This window comes from Malaclemys terrapin, chromosome 10 (assembly GCF_027887155.1).
Source record: "Malaclemys terrapin pileata isolate rMalTer1 chromosome 10, rMalTer1.hap1, whole genome shotgun sequence".
Taxonomy (NCBI): domain Eukaryota; kingdom Metazoa; phylum Chordata; order Testudines; family Emydidae; genus Malaclemys; species Malaclemys terrapin.
The window spans coordinates 72,600,806-72,622,060 of NC_071514.1; the positions used below are offsets into that span (position 1 = coordinate 72,600,806).

The following is a 21,255-nucleotide window of genomic DNA, read 5'->3' on the forward strand; positions in this document are numbered from 1 at the left end:
TAACCAGGAATTTATTCCCTGCTATGAGCTATGTGTCAACTCCTCTTACATTTTTTCTCTAAAAGTCTCACAGCTGGAACTGAATATAGATTATTTTTAGATACCTTGTTAGCATCCCTTTTCCTCAGGGATCATAGAATTAAGCAGAAGAAAACTCAACCAAATCAGAGCAATTAAACACTAAAAGATATCATATTGTTTAAGATCATCAAAAGTGTGTCTGGGGTGGGTGGGCTGGAAAGTGGGCCTGGGGAACTGGGAAAGGAAGATTTGAGCAGAGAGAATAAAAGACAACAGTTTTTTTTTGCAGAATTTTTTAATAATTTTTTTCCTTCTTCCAGCCACAACTTCAACATTGTGAGTGGTCGAAAATCACAAAGTGCCTGCTTTTACACTGAAAACAACGCCACATGACCAAAATACCTGTACATTGCAAGATCTCTTAACAGTCCCATATGTGGAGTTAACATACAGGCATTTTACTAATGCCATGAGACAATATAAAAATGTACAAATATGTGCTGAGTGTGAGGTGCTTGTTGGAGGAGGGAATTTGAAGAGACTGTCCATTGTTGCTTTTGGTCTAATGCTCTTTATGCCTTCACCAGAGCCTGGAATTCTGTTAGAGAAAGAAAACGAGACAAGCAGGGAATAAAACTAGATGAAAGTGATTATTAGGGCTTTTGGAAAGAAAACTGTCCAAAAATCCTAGACAAGGGCCCACCATGTTGTTGTAACAAACTACTTGAAGCTACTGCTAAATTGAAACACAGGGGGTGTAGCAGCTCTTCACTCCTTAAAACAGATTGTATGCTGAGATGAGGAATGGACCTATAAAATCATATTCTTAGGAAATCCTGAGTTAAAACTGAATTTTATTTAATCCACTATACCAGGGTTTCCAGCTGGAGTGTGAGTTTACCACGCACACTGAATGTGCTGCAATAGCCAAAATGAAAGAGGGTGGATTAGGACAGGGTTGTCACCTTCAGTCTGAATTTTCTTGCTTTTTTAGCTTCCAAATGAGGCACTGAATGTTAGCAGTGACATAGTTTCAGAGTCAGAAGTGTTATCGCTAAGGAGCTGCCTGAGATCTGTATAAGATGATGTCCTATTTGGGGTTTATAAGTAGAAGCTGCAAGAGCTGCTGCTGAAGCACATTCCTGCTTCTCCTCCCGAACTCCAGCTAAGATTAGCACGTGTGTCTGTTAGGGTTGTTGCCACCTGTCCTAGTCTGGCCCAGTTTTCAGCAACTTTATCTCCAGTACATGATCCATGATGCCCTATTTGCTTCCTTGCGAGTTCAAAAAGAAATTGCCCAGCCAGCCCATATCTCTCCTCTTGGGTTTTTTAAAGTAATTTGGTCTAGTTTCCCATAGAAGTGCTGTCCAGTGAAACTTGCACTGATCAGATTATTCTCTAGCACAAATATCGTCAGACAAACTCTGAATGAGTGCTGGGTGTTTACATGCATTACAGCAATTGTAGCATCCTTACAAAAAAAAAAAAAAAGCACAATCAATTTTTTTACTGTATTACTGAGTATAGGTCGAGTGTTCACCTGTGATCTGATGTGCAGAGCACCCACAACTGTAATTAAAGTCCATAGGAGCTGCTGGTCCTCAGCACCTCTGAAAAATCAGACCTTTAGAGTCGATGGGCCTGATCTTCCCTCCACTGAAAGCAATGGCAAAGCTCTCATTTACTTCAGTGGGTGCAGGATCAGGCTCCATATCAGGCCTAATTCTGCTGTCATGGAAACTAGCGACACTAGGCGTAAATTGATTGAAATCAGTGAAGCTACGCTTGTGTAAAACCTGTTTCAGAGGGAAACTGGGCCCTATTACTCCACCTAATTATTAGTGCTGTACATTTACTTTCAGCCTGAAAATACATATTTGAAGAAACCAAAACTTACTGAAGACCACATTGAAAAACTTACCATCCACTCCGATTTTGCCATCACCGTCAGTGTCACCTGCAGCCATGAAAGCCTTGGTCTCAGCAGCAGTTAGAGCTCGGGCAGTTGAGGAGAAATTCTGCAGGAACAGCCTGAAATAAAACAGAGACATTACTAAGTGTTCTTTGTATTGTGGAAGTGATTAGAGCCCAAAGTCAGGATGTGGCCCCATCTTTCTGGGTGCCATACACAGAGTTCTGTGACACACTGTTCTCTAAGATGATTTTGGTAGTTCAGGATTTCTGTCTTTCTCCCCTAATTCAACAGCCTAAACCCCACAAATGAATAAGGTCTAATCTTAACATATGTGGAAATTCCTAAACTTATTTCACAAGCTGATGTTAAGACCACATTCAGAGACAGCCAAGATGTTGGCGTTTCTTTAAAAGCAGCAGCAGACCACAGGACGCAGAAAACATCCAGAAGCCTACGTTTTCTAATAAGTAACAGCAGCTAAGCTATACTTACTGAAGCTCATCTTCCTCAATGAAGCCGCTCTTGTCCTGGTCAAGGATTCCAAAAATTTTCTTTACCTGGTCAGTAGACTTGCCTTTTAGACCGACCTTGGAGAAGAAAGACTTGTAGTTGAAAGAGTCAGCAGCTGGAAGAAACAAAAACCTATTGTTTAACACCTTTTCTCTTGAGGTTATTACTGTTGTACATATTTCTAAGGTACCCATCCCCATAATATCTGGGTGCCAGGCTCAGTGCTTCAATTCAGCTCCTGCTGCTTTTGTTCCTCGGTGCAGCACACTAGACACAATCTAAATGGAGCTTCCCCTTCTAACAACTGTAGGCCTATTGTTGGATATCCTGTGGCCAAATTCGTGTTTCCTGTTAGAATGGACATTCTGCAAAGCCCCTGAAACTTATTTCAATCTACCTCACAGGCAATTACAATAAACATTTAGAGTATGTGTGTCTGACATAAAGCCTTTCAGCCAAACTATGAAGCCTTTACTCCAGCTTCACACAGTCATTACACAGGCAACGGCTTCAGGAGAAAATAAATTTAATCCAGGGTCTTCAACTGTCTCATGGAATATACATAAATGTGGGCATAATCCTGCAAGGCAGGACCTCAGTGAATGAATACTTAAGGACAAATCCTCAACTGGTGTAAAATTGGCAGAGTGCAATAAAAATCAGTGGAGCTACACCGAATTTATACCATCTGAGGATGTCGCCCTTTAACTCAGTTTGCTGCTGCACATTTAAGGGAATGGTACCCATAAAATAACCTGTTGTAGGTCTTTTTGAATTCAGGAGGCTACCTTGTAATGCAGCTACAAAGGGATCTCAAAGGGAAGAGATCTACAGAGAAAATGATAGCCATACCATATTAAAATGTAAAAATAATGTCTCCTCATTGCAGAGGGACCGTTCCTTACCCTGGCAGCTGGTAAGAGCAGCTTCAATATCTTTAGCAGAAAGGATATCAGTCATAGCCATTGCTGAACTGTAAAATAAATGTGAGGTATTTAGTCATTAAAATAACTTCTCCATCTCTTTCACGCAAAGGCTTTGTTTGAAGTTGCTGGTGGGACAATGTCTGATAAAGGATATATTATTCATCTAATTGTAAACGGAGCATACAGTAACAGATGTCTGCAGCAGGTGCTTCCACTTGAAGCTGAGGAATGAGTGAGGAATTCCACATGACAGGGTGTAGGGCTGGAGTAAGATATGATGTCTGGGGAGCATGGGAAGAGAGCAAGTCAAAGGTGTCTAGCACCCCAAAAGTGTGACTTCTGTGAGGATTTCCCTGGAAGTAGATTATTACTCATTTAAAAGGTATTATATAAACAGTCCAAATGTATCTACAGAGTACATAAAACAGAGGGCCATTTTTATCCCTGGCAAAGTTCTTGGAGCTATTTTGCCTAGAATATTTTAAAATCAAATCATGATTATCAGTAAATGGGCTGAAATTTTTTAAAAATTGAAAAAAAAAAATGATAAGATGAAGATTTAGTCTATTTATTCTAATTTAATGTTAAAGGAATCTAAATGCACAGGAATAAATACAACCCGCGCCTAGCTTCACTGAGGTAAATTGAATTACATCAGAGATGAATTTGGCTTCTTGCATTTATGTTTCTATAGAAGACTAACTCTTACGGTAGCTGTCTAGACAACTGTTCTTCTTAAACAAGTTGGGCTGCCTTGTCTCGGCACAGAATAGAATGAGCTGGATTTTTACCCAGATGCCTTCATTTTGGTAAATCGATGTGCTGAGAGTAAATCTTTGAAGACTGGAGGAGGGAAGCCAGTTTCTTCTGAAACATCAACTTTTAACAAAGATCCCCTTCTTCCCACTGAAGCAAAGATGACTCCAGAGGCTCTGTCTGACAAAGCTGTGTGTTGATTACCAAACAGTTGCTGAAGCCCTAAATCCCAGTCTATTCTGTTCATGGGAATGTAATTTAATATTAATACAGTTGCACTGCTATAGTATTCTCCATTGAAGATTTCAAAGTATATCACAATTATTAATGAGTTAAGATTCACAACATTTCTGTGAGGTAGGTACGTATTACTTATGGATGGGGAACTGAGGTACAGAGAAGTGACTTTTTGAGGGTCACAGAGATGTCTGTGGCAGAGCCAGGAATAAAATCAAGATCTCCCAAGCCCATCCCAGTGCTTTTCCAATAAACTATCTTTCCCATATAAAATACTTGTAGAAAAATTAAATATGTTTCCCCTTTTATTTTCCTTTCTGGGCACATGGATATGAGGGAAGATGGGGTGGCTAACCATTTATGACTTATGTGCCCTGTTAATCAGATCTACATAAGTTGTAAACTTGCTCAGGCAATCAGTTGTCTACGTCAATCCAAACTGATTTCTGAGAGAGGAAATAAACAGTTAATCATGTAGGTCTGGCTAGTCCTTGCTTGCAGGTACTTCAGAAGGTGCAAAGAAACAATAGGGCAAATTCCCCACTGGTCTCAATGGGTGCATCTCCAATTAAGTTTCTCCACTGGCGTTTCTTCCGCTTATGCTAGCAGTGAATTTATCTCAATGATTTCTTGTGAATACTTGCTACCATTGCTCTCAGCACTCAGGGTGATAGGGAGTTATGCCAATCACCCACTTCTCACTGCTGATGGTAGAAAAAAGGAAGGGGAAAAGTTAAAGGGGGAAAAAAGTTGGAGCATGCCGTCATTTCTGAGAGGTGCACCATACTGCCATTTCCCTCCCACTAGTCTGATCACTGATTTCATTCTACTCTAGATTGTAAAGGTATGTCAGACTGAAAAGATTATAAGATTTTATTTTGTTTTTTAATTGCCTAGGTTCTTTCAGTTTATGAAGCATTTTCTTTTTCTTTTTCCAAAAGCAGAGGTTCTAATGGTCTTACCTTTGTGGTCTTCTTGACTGGACAAGGAGGCAATCTAGTTGGAAGGAAAGCACTTGCTGTGTGTCTCCAGCAGAGCTGAGCTTGCTTATATATACTTTAAGTTGTATACCATATACAGATTTTAGATTTCAGCGTCATGAAGGGGGAATGGTGTCGAATGAACTTGCCTAACTAATCATCTTACACTATTTTTATCTCAAGAGAATACATATGATATTTGCAAACGAAATAAGATAAGTGGCGAGATATGTGGAAAGGAGTGCGTTGTATTAAATTTCTTCTGATTTAAGCAGAAAATATCAACTTCTTCATATGATCTAGGCCACAAACAAACAATCTAATACATTTGATCCCAGTACTCAGATGAACTGAAGCTGGACCGAATCTTGATGAGATGCATTAGATAAACATTTTATTGTGATAACTTCTTATGTTATTTGTAGACAAGGCTTGGGGTAAAGGAAAAAAAGGAAATTGAAGTTTACTCATGTATGGAATATTGCCCTACTGAAATTTTGGGTAGCATACAGTTTAAGGAGAATAATAGTCATATTCTCACAAAGATTTTGGGGCTGTTGTCACTTTAAAAACAGTGACTGTGATGCTGCAATAGGTAAAATAATATTATGCCAGTCCATCTGAACAGCAAAAAGCATCTATTTCTGTAATGGTTGAGGAATTTGGTTTGTTCCTAATCAGAACCTGAGAATTCTTTAAAGTTAGGAAGCAGTACCCATGTTTAGCTGTGTTATGTCCAAGTGATAGGAAGGGCCTGATCTACTTAGCTGTCTCTGAGATGAAAGCTTCTGAGCTTCAGCTTGAGGGATCTTTGCATTTATCATAAAAAAGAGGGGAAATTTTCCAAAGCATTACTGCAGAGGACACTCTGAAAGGGACGTCTTTACAATTTTTAAGCTGTTTTCAGATCTCTTTTAGGTATCTAATCCTTTTATTTATTTTTTTCCCCATTGCTGTTTTCCAGAGTTGCTCTGTGCTATGGTACACTTTTGAAAAATTGAAATAACCGAGAAACTATTGAATTGTCTGAATTTTCTTTCGTGAGATGTAATGTACAAATACTGCAGTGCCTAGGTTTAGTTGATTTCTTTCAGAAAGTGTTAATTTCTGCTAGAAAAATGACCCCCCATTTTTTTTCAAATCAGAAAATGGCCCACATTGTGCCAGCAATTGATATGAAATCAGGGGGGAGTCCTGCATAAAAATGGATGGCATGATATCGGCTAATGAAACTAAGTTAAGGAGAAAGGCAAAATCTGCTAAAACTCTGGGATGGCATGAGTATAAATGAGAATTTGAACCATGGGTGTCTGTGTCAGAGGATGCTTTCAATTTTTACAGCAATAGCATCTCATCTTGCTTAGAGCTAATTCCACATACGTTAACCCCTCACCCCCATTCTTCTATTTAAAAATAGCATTGATTACTATTATTTGTTATAGTGCCTGTGGCCCATAACCATTAGTCTGCGCTTAAGTGTATGAATCACTTGAGGACACAAATGTGTTTTTGTTTTCCAATGAGTTGTAGCCAGATGATTCCTTTTGCTTGCTGTAATTTTAAGGACAGATCCTGAATCAAATGATTTACAGCCCCAGACAGTTGAACTGTGGTCAGACTCTGGCAAATTTTGGAGCCTGGTTTGCACTGAAGTTGGAGGCAGCAGAGATCCAAAACACGTGCAGTGGCTGGCAGGATGAAATGCACAGAGATCATGTAACACTATTTACAGCCAGCCTCCAACAGCCATTTTAGCAGCAAGTGCTACTTTAGAGACTGCAAAACACATCTGTCTGTCTGGCTGATTTTATTTTTTTTCATCAAAGCCTGTTAATAGCCTTCCAGCAGCCACCCAATTTAGCAGGGGGAGGGAGACCTGTGTAGCATTAGGAAACAGCGGGAAGTAAGGAAAGGATGATCCTCTTCAGACAGACAGATTCCTTCTTAGGGACAGTTTAGACCAAGGGACCTGCACCATTTCAATCCTCTTACATCTGTTTGCCTGCTATAGGATTTCTTGTTTAATGCATGAAGCAGCAATGGTATAAATACTGTTCTCTTTCCATTTTAGGCCTCCAGTCTTGATTATGATTTTAACTCTGCTAGTGCCAAAATTACCTTCTCCCCCCCAGGTCGAAAGGCCACATTTTAAACTAGAGGACATTAAGTTGCTGTCCTTGGGAAATCAGGATCTGTGGGGCCATCAAAATCCTCCCCTCTGTCCCCCTCCCCATTGCCCCACCTCTGTGTAGTGTGCTGTGCCAGCTGCATAATATAGTTCTGTTGTCCCTCTTCACTCCAGAGGTGGCTGCATTTCACTAGTGCAGTGATTCTTGTATGTTGTAGTTAGGCAAATACTACAAACATGTTTTTTGTGACTATACAGTCTAATTTTCAATTAATTTGCTTAGGCCTCCCTTGCATCTCTTTTGTGTTTCATTTCCATGCATGTTCATGAAAAGTGAATTTCAAAGTTCTTATGTGGGGATTTTTTCTAAAGCTGCATTTTATAGATGTACATATGAAACGCTGACAGACCCTGGTTGTCGGTGGGCAGGATAAAACCTCGGACCTCTGGAGCTAAATGCATGAGTCTCTACTACATGAGCTAAAAGCTACATGCTATTAGTTAAGGCTGTAGCAGACTCATTAATCTCTAAGTGGTATAGGAGCCACTAGAGGGGGACAGAGCACCCACCCAGCAGGCATGGGTTATACATACAGCTTTTAACACTGGATTGAAAATGTCCGTGCACTCATCAAATCAGAGAATAGAAATCATACCATTTGACTTACTTCATCAATCATATATAACCAATACTATTTGAATAGTGAAAACAAAATACTTTGTTTATTCATTCAGCTTGTAAAACATTTTGGGATCCTACAAGACAAAACTGATCCCAGTGGCCTAATGGATAAGGCATTGGCCTCCTAAGCCAGAGGCTGTGGGTTCACTTCCATCCCATCTGTGGTGAAGAGCTTCTTTGTTTAATAGGCAGCAGGTTTAAAACAAATGAAAGGAACTGCGGAACAACCTGTGGAACTCTTTGCCAGGGGATGTTGTGAAGGCCAAGACTATAATAGGGTTCAAAAAAGAACTATATAAATTCATGGAGGCTAGGTCCATCAATGGCTATTAGCCAGGATGGGCAGGGATGGTGTTTATAGCCTCTGTCTGCCAGAAGCTGTGAATGTTCATTCCCTCTGGGGTACTTGGCATTGACCACTGTAGGAAGACAAGATACTGGGCTAGATGGACCTTTGGTCTGACCCAGAATGGCCTTTCTTATGTAAATTACATACATTTATTATTATGCCAGTGCACCATCTTGTTTGTTGAACAGCTATTCTAGTTTGAGAGCACTCGGTTGTTCTGTTTTCTATTGTATGCCATTGTACGCAAAAGTTTTTACTTTCTGTGAAGGTGACTGTAGAGTCACAACTTTCAGTAACTGCCAAGGACTCTAGCAGGCAGACTGTAACTGTATTGTAGATGGGAACATTTGTATTAAAATATTTTCCCTCAAGACGGTAGTGAAAGAGAAGCTGCCTTGCTGGCAGGAAGCAGCGCATGAAAAATCAAATAAGATTTGGCTTATTTTGTGCAGACTTTAATTAACTATAACAATTGTTAGATAATTTATTGCATGGTAATAAATTGATGTTACTGTCTGAAGCCACATACTTACAATTTATGTGACTGATTTTAAGAGGTGCTGAGCACTCAGACTTCCCATTGACTTCAACCAAACTAACTATATATATACTAATTACAAATCTTTCTACCTAGAGTCAAATCTTACTCTCCTTATTTATGTGAGTCAATGGGATTACTTGCATAAGACAAGCAATATTTATATTTAGCCCCTCATCTGTGATTTGCTAAAGATGAGTGCCAACCCTTGATCCAAAACTTTAGGGAAACTTGGATCCAGATCTGAATTTCACATCTAGGCTCTATCATGCTAATGGCCTCAGATCTGATCGCACCTGCACTTGGAGGTTTTCGTGTCTGAATCCATTCTGTAGATCATTCCCATTTCTAATGCTTACTAAACGAGTGTGCATGTGAAAGAAGTAAGAAAAAGGCTTTTTCAGATAAAGACTTCCTAGATGATGGATACATTAATCCATTTCATCTGTTGGATTCATTCATTAATCCATTTAATAAATAAAACATTTGAACTCTGGGGGATTGTTTCTGTGGTTTGAAAACCCACACAGATCACATCAGAAAAATAGAGCAACCTGCCTGGCATAATACTAAAGTCAAAAGCTACTTCATTACCTAGTGGAATGCCACCTGCAAGGGTCCTAACAAGATGGCCAATGTAAATTTAGGCGAGGGATAATCTTACCATTTGTTGTGTGGGAAAATAACTGCAACTACACCAAAGCAATTTTCAGCACATGAAGAAAATATTTTATACCTAAGTCATAAGCAAAAGTTAATGATTAAAAGAAAAGAGCTACTTGATGTTTGTCTGCCCAGTTCTTTCCTCCTAAGCATAATACCAATAGGATAATCAAAGGAGGCCATCATTCATGCATAGGCAACCTACAGAGCTGGTTGTAGCTTTGTACTGTGCCCACATCTTAGAGCAAAGTTTTCTTTAATAGCCTAGAGAGACTCAATATAAGTCATTACAAGTGCACTGAACCTGCAACTTTTACTTATGTAATAATCAGCTGAAGATATTGGGACTATTTGCATGAGTGTTGGAGAAATCAGCCACACAACTTGGACTGAGGTAGAGATGGACATAGGAGACGGAAGTGTTGAGAGTCTCTGGGTTAGGCTTAAAGGGGCAAAAAACAAGGGAGATGTCATGCTAGGCAGGCCACCTAACCAGGTGGAAGAGGTGGATGAGGCTTTTTTCAAGCAACTAACAAAATCATCCAAAGCCCAAGATTTGGTGGTGATGGGGGACTTCAACTATCCGGATATATGTTGGGAAAATAACACAGCGGGGAACAGACTATCCAACAAATTCTTGGACTGCATTGGAGACAACTTTTTATTTCAGAAGGTTGAAAAAGCTACTAGGGGGGAAGCTGTTCTAGACTTGATTTTAACAAATAGGGAGGAACTCGTTGAGAATGTGAAAGTAGAAGGCAGCCTGGGTGAAAGTGATCATGAAATCATAGACTTTGCAATTCTAAGGAAGGGTAGAAGGGAGAACAGCAAAATAGAGACAATGGATTTCAGGAAGGCAGATTTTGGGAAGCTCAGAGAGCTGATAGGTAAGGTCCCATGGGAATCAAGACTGAGGGGAAAAACAACTGAGGAGAGTTGGCAGTTTTTCAAAGGGACACTATTAAGGGCCCAAAAGCAAGCTATTCCGCTGGTTAGGAAAGATAGAAAATGTGGCAAAAGACCACCTTGGCTTAACCACGAGATCTTGCACGATCTAAAAAATAAAAAGGAGTCATATAAAAAATGGAAACTAGGACAGATTACAAAGGATGAATATAGGCAAACAACACAGGAATGCAGGGGCAAGGTTAGAAAGGCAAAGGCACAAAATGAGCTCAAACTAGCTACGGGAATAAAAGGAAACAAGAAGACTTTTTATCAATACATTAGAAGCAAGAGGAAGACCAAAGACAGGGTAGGCCCACTGCTTAGTGAAGAGGGAGAAACAGTAACAGGAAACTTGGAAATGGCAGAGATGCTTAATGACTTCTTTGTTTCGGTCTTCACCGAGAAGTCTGAAGGAATGCCTAACATAGTGAATGCTAATGGGAAGGGGGTAGGTTTAGCGGATAAAATAAAAAAAGAACAAGTTAAACATCACTTAGAAAAGTTAGATGCCTGCAAGTCACCCGGGCCTGATGAAATGCATCCTAGAATACTCAAGGAGCTAATAGAGGAGGTATCTGAGCCTCTAGCTATTATCTTTGGAAAGTCATGGGAGACGGGAGAGATTCCAGAAGACTGGAAAAGGGCAAATATAGTTCCCATCTATAAAAAGGGAAATAAAAACAACCCAGGTAACTACAGACCAGTTAGTTTAACTTCTGTGCCAGGGAAGATAATGGAGCAAGTAATTAAGGAAATCGTCTGCCAACACTTGGAAGGTGGTAAGGTGATAGGGAATAGCCAGCATGGATTTGTGAAGAACAAATCATGTCAAACCAATCTGATAGCTTTCTTCGATAGGATAACGAGCCTTGTGGATAAGGGTGAAGCGGTGGATGTGGTATACCTAGACTTTAGTAAGGCATTTGATACGGTCTCGCATGATATTCTTATCGATAAACTAGGCAAATACAAATTAGATGGGGCTACTATAAGGTGGGTGCATAACTGGCTGGATAATCATACTCAGAGAGTTGTTATTAATGGTTCCCAATCCTGCTGGAAAGGCGTAACGAGTGGGGTACCGCAGGGGTCTGTTTTGGGACCGGCTCTGTTCAATATCTTCATCAACGACTTAGATATTGGCATAGAAAGTACGCTTATTAAGTTTGCGGATGATACCAAACTGGGAGGGATTGCAACTACTTTGGAGGACAGGGTCATAATTCAAAATGATCTGGACAAATTGGAGAAATGGTCTGAGTTAAACAGGATGAAGTTTAACAAAGACAAATGCAAAGTGCTCCACTTAGGAAGGAAAAATCAATTTCACACATACAGAATGGGAAAAGACTGTCTAGGAAGGAGTACGGCAGAAAGGGATCTAGGGGTTATAGTGGACCACAAGCTAAATATGAGTCAACAGTGTGATGCTGTTGCAAAAAAAGCAAACATGATTCTGGGATGCATTAACAGGTGTGTTGTGAGCAAGACACGAGAAGTCATTCTTCCGCTCTACTCTGCTCTGGTTAGGCCTCAGCTGGAGAATTGTGTCCAGTTCTGGGCGCCGCATTTTAAAAAAGATGTGGAGAAACTGGAAAGGGTCCAAAGAAGAGCAACAAGAATGATTAAAGGTCTTGAGAACATGACCTATGAAGGAAGGCTGAAAGAATTGGGTTTGTTTAGTTTGGAAAAGAGAAGACTGAGAGGGGACATGATAGCAGTTTTCAGGTATATAAAAGGGTGTCATAAGGAGGAGGGAGAGAACTTGTTCACCTTAGCCTCTAAGGATAGAACCAGAAACAATGGGTTTAAACTGCAGCAAGGGAGGTCTAGATTGGACATTAGGAAAAAGTTCCTAACTGTCAGGGTGGTTAAACACTGGAACAAATTGCCTAGGGAGGTTGTGGAATCTCCGTCTCTGGAGATATTTAAGAGTAGGTTAGATAAATGTCTATTAGGGATGGTCTAGGCAGTATTTGGTCCTGCCATGCGGGCAGGGGACTGGACTCGATGACCTCTCGAGGTCCCTTCCAGTCCTAGAATCTATGAATCTATGAATCTATGAATCTAATATTGACCACAGCAGTAAGGAAGCTTTTTGGGGCAGGGACCTTTTTTGATACTGTGTTTGTACAGCACCTAGCACCCTCGGGCCTAGGCCATGACATGGGCTCCCAGGAACTACAGTAATAAATAGTAATGTAATTGTATGTCAGATTTAGAAAGTTACCAGATGGATGTGGCATAGTTGTCAGCAAACCCTTCCAGACATAGAGGGCCTGATTCTCAGTTATACAAGGCTGCTTAGACTACTCTGGCAGTGTAAAGAGTCCTTAACGTGGGAATAAATTACATTTACACTCACTTTAATGCCCTTTTATGCTACCAGAGGAATGTAAAGGGGCCTCAGTGCAACTGACAATCTGATCCAATAGGCCTATGGCCAGATTTTGTCCCACATCAACATAATTGTTATAAATAACAATTCCTGGGATCAGGGAAAGTGCATTGGAAAAGGTCTGCTGTCATTGAAAAGGCCTGCAAATGAATGTCCCAGCAAAAAAACCTGTCAAGCCTATACATTTCTAGCTTACTGAAACCATGTTTGCTATAATAAAAATGTTTCCTGCCATAAAAATGAACCTCACAGATGCTGTCTCTGGTGCACAAAAACTACTAAAGCACTAACAATAATCAGAATGAGGACCATGGAAAAATAAGATGAATTAAAATGGAAGCTGATACTGCAGATGTAATGGTATCGGATATGGAAGCATTAAAAGTCTTTAGAAACAAGAATTCATCCAGCATTTTAATGCTAAGCCTGGTTTAATCAAATAGTGCATCAATAATAATGATTCAGTTGTTCAAATATTTAAAGGATCAGTGGGATGAAAAAACAGAAAAGGGCATTGTCCTTTCTATACAGTATTGTATTTGTACTGTAGCTCATAAGCATTACCACTTGTATTGATGTCCAGATCTCCTGGTGATTTCAGGTTTATTATAGACTACAGAACAATGTAAAGAGAAAATGTGAGTCCCTATTATTTAGAGACGATGAGGCCCCAGTTGTGGACAAGCTAGGTGACTTTTACAGTGGCTTCTACTAGCAAATTGCTCTAGTTGGTGGGAATAAAGTAAAACAGCTTACTCTGTTTGAAGGGAACATATTTCTTTTCAAATATGTTGTTCTGTTGATTGATTAAATGGATGTATAGTGTCCAGGTGATAAATTAATTCACAGAAAGATTCATTTACACAAATTGTGATTGCCATAGATGCAGTTGGATAGTAGCACTGATTGCATTTTGCTAACATTTCCAAGATTTAAAAAGGTAGAATACTGTTTTTTAAAAAAGAGCAGTTTTCTTAAGCTAGGACTTTTTGGGGCAAAAGGTTAACTGAAACTCTATGATGTGAAACCTCCCTCATTATTAAGAATTCAACCATGGCTATAAATGGCTAGGTATTATACAGGAAATTTCTATGAAATGTCCAGAAATTGATCATGAGGTTTTGCTACCCTTTCTGCAGACACTGGCAAGTAAAATTGGAGTGATGCTTGAGTGGCTCTATTATTTTCTAAGATAATCCAGAGAGCAGCATGAGGCAATTGCTGTTTTGTCCTGAGAGGTCTCTTCTGTGGGTTGCCACAAAGTTCTGTTCTTTCACCCCTTCTATTCACTGATTAAATGAGGCTGCTTGGGCAGATAGTGAGGCAAGTTGGGTGACAGAGCCATCAGGCTACAGACAAGCATCGGCTCTACGTCTCCTTTTCATCAAATCTGGACATTGGAGTCTTTCCGGTCTCCAGTTGTCTACTGAAGGCTTTAACTAAATGAAGATTAGCTGGCTAAATCTCAGTCTTGCCAAGATAAAGGCATTGCTGGAGGAGGAAATGTCCAGAGGAAAGTATAATGTTGATATAATAGGAATTGGTTCACCTTTTGTTAACAAGGTCCTAGAGGTTTTCCTGTATACTAATCTGCTTTTAAAAGGTCAAGAAGTAGATGTAGCCAAAAGCACTTCCTATAATCTGTGCTTGGCAAGGAAGTTCTGCCGTTATCACACAGGTACAGATCTTGACACAGTAATGGGTGCCTTTGTCACCATGTGAATGGATTACTGCAATTTGTTCTTTATGAGGGCATGTCTGAAGGCCACTTGGAAGCCTGGGCTGATACTGAATGCTCTGCCCACACATTTTGCCATGTTTCTTGAAGAAAGCATGTGACTTTTGTGCTCCACAGTCTCACCAATCCATTTCTTGATGAAATTTAAGATGTTGGGTTTAGTCTGTGAAGCCCTGCCGGTTTTGGGTCCTGACTCTCCAAGAAAATATCTACTTTGTGTGTTCTTTCCTGAGAGAACAGCCAAGGTGCTTAAGGCAGGCAGTGTTGCTAACTCATCAGTGATTTTGACTCCTGCAAAAGCCAGTCTCACTTAGGTGATTTCCAGTCTTGACCCAGGGGAACCCCCACTTATTAGCTCTGTTCCCCATTTGCCCACCTCCTGGGGAACAGCATCAATCAGTGCTGCTGCAGGGGCCAGCCAAACCTCTCTCCCTGCCTCTCAGGGGCCAGAGAAGTTTTTGGATAGAGACAGGGGAGAGGGAGCAGCTGACACCATTTTCACAGGAGTGGAGGGGAAGGAAGGAATAGAAAGAGCCCAGCAGCTCAGTTCCCTTCTTTCCTCTTCCTTACTGTGAAAAAAAAATGGGTTGGCTCCTCCCTGCTCTTCATCCTTCCCAGATCAACACCAATAGCACCATCTGGATATAGTCCAGCACCACTTCTGATGGGAAGACAACTCAGAACTACTGTTCCAATTTTGGAAAAGAACCTATCTCCAAAGTGGCCAAATCAGATAAAGAGGCGAAAAGACCTTACAAATATTCTTATAAAAGACATCTCTCAGCTAAAGAACTGCTGGGTCTAGAACCTAGTGACTGTGTTTGTGTCAAATTGGATAAAGAAATAGGATGGAGAACTCCAGCTGTTGTAAAAAAAAAAAAAAAAAAAAAAAGATCACCCCGGTCATATGTGATCAAGACCAAAAGAGTTCAACAGAAACTGTTGAAATCTACATTTGTTCCTCAAAAAGAACAATCAACAGTGCAAATTCGACAGGTGGCAGCTGCAGAACAAGAAGAAGAAGACTCCAAGATTCCAAATCGACCAGATAGTCATTGCAATTAATGGACAGCCAGATGACCAAGTTGTTACGTGTTCGGATCTTGTAATTAGAAAACCAGTATGATTCGGAGACACTTTACAGATTGAGCAATACTGAAATTTAAAGGTAGTGTGATAGCGTAAATTTTGTAAATGGTAGGAAGGTAAAACTTAAAGGGGGAGAGGTAATGGAATGCTAAAATGTATGATACTTTTCAGCCACCAGAGGGCACCACGTGCAACATACTTTAACAAGCTCACAACAACCATTTCTGGTGATACGTTAAATGTCTTAATGTAAACACATCTCTGATGTATTCTCAGGGAAGAACACTCTGTAGCCGGTCCATATCTGGTACAGAAGCCTGACCTGCTAGTAGCAGCCCTGCAACCTACCATGTGCAAGGTGTACATCACACCCTGCCCATTCCTACAACACCGTGCCTGAGAAGAGTGAGAGGGAGTGAAGAATGTGAAACTGTCCCCTCTGAGGCCTGGGAAAAGGGAGACCATAATGCAGCGGCCCCCCCAGGCATGGGAGTGGGTAAGAACTCCTGGAACTGCAGGAGGAGCAGCGGTATGCTGAGGGGCAAGAAGCAGTTGTGGGACGGGGGGCAAAATTGATGTGGGAGTGGAGGGAGTACGTAATTAATTGCTGGGATGGGCAGTGTCACAGGGTGACACTGGCCCTTTAAGAAGGAAGAGGCCAGTACACTTGTGACTCATTACCGGCCTCCTAATTTGGCTTATAAGTGGGAACCTGAGCTCAAGGGGGCATAGGGAGAGTCTGAGCAAGTTGTAGACCTGGAGAGCAGCCTGAGAGTTAGTCAGGAAAAGGGGCAGGTGAGAACTGGCTGTGGAGAAAAGGAGAGTTCCAGCACAGGAGAGCTGGCACAGGGAACCATTGGGAAGAGCAAACATCGATGGTGAGGAGTAGACCTGGGGAAGCCCTGCTGGGTTAAAGGAGAGCTCATGCTGAGGCCCCTAGGAAGAAGGGGAAGGGCCAGCCTGGTTAGGAGAAACTGAGCCCAAAACAAGAGAGTTGATGCAGGAGGGTGCCTCCCAGGAGCAGGGGAAAGACTCATAGGCAAGGAGGCCTAGGTCAGTGGAATACTCAGAGAAACCCCCTTGTAGCAGGCCCATAGGTGCCACTTTGTGATTTGCCAGGGGGGTGCTTGACTCCCTAGGCCCCACCCCCACTCTACCCCTTCCCCCAAGGCCCCAACCCTGCCCCGCCTCTTCCCGCCCTTCTTCTTCCCACCCCCCGCTCCACCCTCTGCCCCAAGTGGGCCCTGCCCTCGCTCCGTCCCCGCCCCCCAGCACACTGAAGAACTGATTGCTGTGGGCGGGAGGTGCTGGGAGGGAGGAGAAGGTGCTAATGGGTGGGGCACACTAGCGGGTGGGAGGCACTGGGGGGGAGGAGCTGATCAGCGGGGTCACCCACTATTTTTTTCTCAGCACCTATGAGCAGGCCTGAGTGGAGGGCTGCAGTGAGCCAAGCCCATGACAAGGGGTTGGTCCTGGAGGGATGTTCCCTGGGCAAGGATAGGACTTACAGGCAGGGAGACCTGGCTGAGTGGAACATTGCAGGGAGCTATGTCACAGGACTCAGAGCCCTGCCTTGGGGCTACCAGATAAGGGTCATGGGAGATAAATGAATCTTGGAGCTCTCAGCCAGATGGCTTGAGGAGTGGAACCCTGGAATAATGGCAGAAAGAGTCTGGAAACAGACTGGAGATGGACTTTGGAGAGGGGATGCTGCAAATGACATCCCGGGAAGGGGCCTGGAAAACTGCTGTGAAGCTGTTGTACTTTGGGGATTTGGGGAGAGTGGTTTTATCATATGCATTGTGTGGAATATTGAACATGTACAGGAATAAATTATGCTTATAGGAGGGCTTTTCAATTGGACATTTTGAGAAACGATGTTCTTTTTGTGGATGGAAGAAGTGGGGAAACGGAGGTAAGTGCACCTGTTGTTTTGTGGCCTATCAAAAAAGGGTGCTCTGAGGAGGATCTGTCTTATGACAGGCAGATGTCGGGTTGGTTGGGCACATAATTAAGTGGAATTGTGGGGTTTGAAGAGAAACTGGAAGCTTGCCACCATCAGGCAGCCAGCAAGAATTCCAGCACCGGGGTCCAGAATCAACCTACTCTGTAAATTTGCAAGAGCTGGCAACAATAACTGCCACATACATGGTGGTAGAGTTCAAAAAACAATATAATCTTATGATTTTTGGATATTTGGAGTTGATAATACTGGGTAGCAGCACCTAGATGTGAACATCATGAAACTGAGCTGCACTAAGCACGCTTTATGAACTCTTTTACATAAAAATTCCCATGGGATTCCTAGAATCTTGACTGAGTTGCATAGGATGTAATTCAGGGTAGGATTTATCCTGACATTTTTACTCAAATGTTAATTACTTCTGTACAATATATGAGGTTACAGAAATTAGATGATCATATTAAGCCTGTACTAACCATTTTTCCAGATCTAATATCTCAAAATGCTGTGGAAAAGGTAATTTCAGAATACCAAATCTCAGTTATTTCCTGAAAAATCTAGTACTTAGAGCTTTAATGAACAGCCATGTTGAAAAATGCTCGCTTGTCAGTGCAAACATTTTCTCTAAGGCTGAGGATCACATGTCTTTAGAATGGATGGAGTAGTCGACAGTTCAGACAGCAGTTTCAATTATGCGATGGATCTGATTATGAACAATAGAATTATTTTGCATAGGAAACTGTGTGTTATTAGAAGTTAAACCTACCAGGATGAGCATCTCAAGTCATGCTTCGGAGAACTGTTAGAGAAGGTCTAAAGTTTACGAATACTTGGGGCAGTCAGATATTTTGAGATTAAGCAAACAACTGGGTGCCACAAAATAGATAAAGAAACTTATGTCAAAAAATATTGTTCTGTCTGCCAGCAAAGTGAGCCTACTCAGATGAATTAATAAGCCCTCAACAACCAAGGGACTGAGTGTGATAGAAATGTCATTGGGACATTGATGGCCACAGTAAAAAGGATACCAGGAGCTCCCCCTGCTTTTTTTGGGTAAACTTCTTCCAAAATCTCAAGCAGCTATTTATAAATCTGGAAATTGACCATATGCTATATGAATTATCTGTAGTTGTTATCATTCTTTGATGCTCCAAACTGTTCTGGGCACCTTGCAGTAGAAATAAAAGGACATGGGGCCTGCCCTGAAAAGCATAATTTCCTGATGCATCACTATGGATGTCAAAAGAGGAAGGGGAAAAAGAAAGGTGTATCAGCAAGATCATCAGGATACTCAGTTAAGGCATGTTCACATCATGCAGGAATAACAGTTGTTTGAGGGAATCCAGATTCAAGATGGAGATATTCAAATCCACTCTGGCTGCAGTCAACAAAGGGGGGTTTCTGTCATCAACAGAATGAGCAGGATGCCTACTTAGGCCTTGACTTCCCACAAAAGCTGCACTGATTTAACTAAATCGGTTTAGTTAAAATGCTGTAACCTGTTGTGTGGATACTATTAAATTGATGCATTCGCCTTGTCTGAACACTCTTAAATCGGTTTAAGAATGCCTTATAGCAATTTATTTAAACTAGTTATTTAAACTGATGCAAATTTTGCATGCAGACAAGGTGCTGGACATACCCATTCATAGGGTTACCATATTTTGAGCCTCCAAAAGGAGGACACTCCACTGGGGCCCCGGCCCCGCCCCCCAGCCCCGCCCACGCCCCAACTCCGCCCCTTCCCCAAAGTCCCCGCCCCAACTCCGCCCCCTCCCCTGCTTCCCACGAACATTTGATTCGCGGGAAGCCTGAAGCAGGTAAGGGGTGTGGGGGGAGGAGGCGCGGCCCAGTCTGCCCCCCCCCCCCCCGGCGTTTCCAGCCTGGGTCGGCTCGGGCCCTGGGGTGCCGGCCCGGGGCCTGGCCCCCGGCAGAGCACCCCCGGCCCGCCCAGCACTGCCGGTCCCGGTCCCGGCCCCCGGGCCCCTGGCCGAGCACCCCCGGCCCGCCCAGCACTGCCGGTCCCCGGCCCGGCCCCCGGCACCGCACCGCCAGCCCGGCCCCAGAGCCCCCGGCCCGGCACCGCACCGCCAGCCCAGCCCCCGTGCCCCCGGCTCGGCTCGGCACCGCACCGCCGGCCTGGCCCCCGAGCCCCTGGCTCGGCTCAGCACTGCACCGCCGGCCCGGCCCCCGAGCCCCCGGCTCGGCACCGCACCACTGGCCCGGCCCCTGAGCCCCCGGCTCGGCTCAGCACCGCACCGCCGGCCCGGTCCCCGAGCCCCTGGCCTGGCACCGCACCCCCGGCCTGGCCCCCGAGCCTCCGGCCCGGCACCGCACCGCTGGCCCGGCCCCCGAGCCCCCGGCCCGGCACCGCACTGCCGGCCCGGCCCCCGAGCCCCCGGTCCGGCACCGCCGGCCCCTGAGCCCCCGGCTCGGCACCGCCGGCCCCGCATGTCCCGATTTTCCCGGACATGTCCGGCTTTTTGGGATTTCCCCACGGACGGGGATTTGGAGCCCAAAAAGCTGGACATGTCCGGGAAAATCCGGACGTATGGTAACCTTACCCATTCACATCTCATGGAAGATTTTTTCAGTTTACCTTTGGACTGCACCATTCCCAATACACATCATTCTTGATGCCTCTGCCAGATCAAGGCATGTGTTAAAAATTGGATGGAATCTGAAATTCTCACCAACAGAATGTTCCATCCATATAATTCTGCAGAGGGCAGAATCTGGTAGCTGTTCTTTTGCCTCTTATTAGCCCACTTGATATTCCTTTTATACACAAAACTTTCACTGACTTCTCTGGGAAGTCTGTGGTGTAATGAGTGCTGGAAAGGGCTTCTTGTGTGCACAGAAATCCTTTAATATGTCTTCAAAGTGACCTGCAAAAAGGAAAAAAACAATTGGGTGAGTGCCATCTTTTGCAGATTCACATTGCATACAGAAGGCCTGAAAGATTGTGACAATTTTTTTTTTGGTTCATTTTTACCTTGTAAATATCAGAGATGTTATCTTTCCTGGTTTTGCTGGAGGTTTCAGATATAGACTAAATTTTCTCATCCTTTATTTGAAGGGGCAGGTGTGTTAAGTCTTTAGCAAAGACTTCCTTTCTTCCAAATGTTTCTCAGTAAAGGTCCAGTTTTAATTAAGTGGCATTAACAAAAGCAACCACAAAGCATAGAGGGTAAAATCCTGGGCCCACTGATAACTGTGATAAAATTCCCACTGACTGGATTGAGGGGAGGGTTTCACCCACAGTTTTTAACAGTTGGAATAAGAATAACTTCCCTCATCAATTAAGGTTGACAAGCAGTTGGGAGGTATTGCTAATTCGGAGAAGGATAGGGATATCCTGCAGGGAGATTTAGATGGCCTTGTAAACTGGAGTAATAGTAATAAGATGAAATT

At 42.8% G+C, this 21,255-nt stretch overlaps 1 protein-coding gene across 1 annotated transcript; it reads right to left on the minus strand.

Annotated features, from left to right (window-relative positions):
* Positions 1-304: 304 nt before the first annotated feature.
* Positions 305-5,399, minus strand: LOC128844450 (parvalbumin beta). Its single transcript, XM_054042197.1, has 5 exons — positions 5,328-5,399; positions 3,352-3,419; positions 2,429-2,561; positions 1,943-2,052; positions 305-619 (listed from the first exon to the last, which is right to left on the minus strand). The coding sequence occupies exons 2-5, from the start codon at positions 3,410-3,412 to the stop codon at positions 594-596; spliced, it is 330 nt and encodes a 109-aa protein (XP_053898172.1). The 5' UTR covers positions 3,413-3,419; positions 5,328-5,399; the 3' UTR covers positions 305-593.
* Between the last annotated feature and the right edge of the window lie 15,856 nt (positions 5,400-21,255).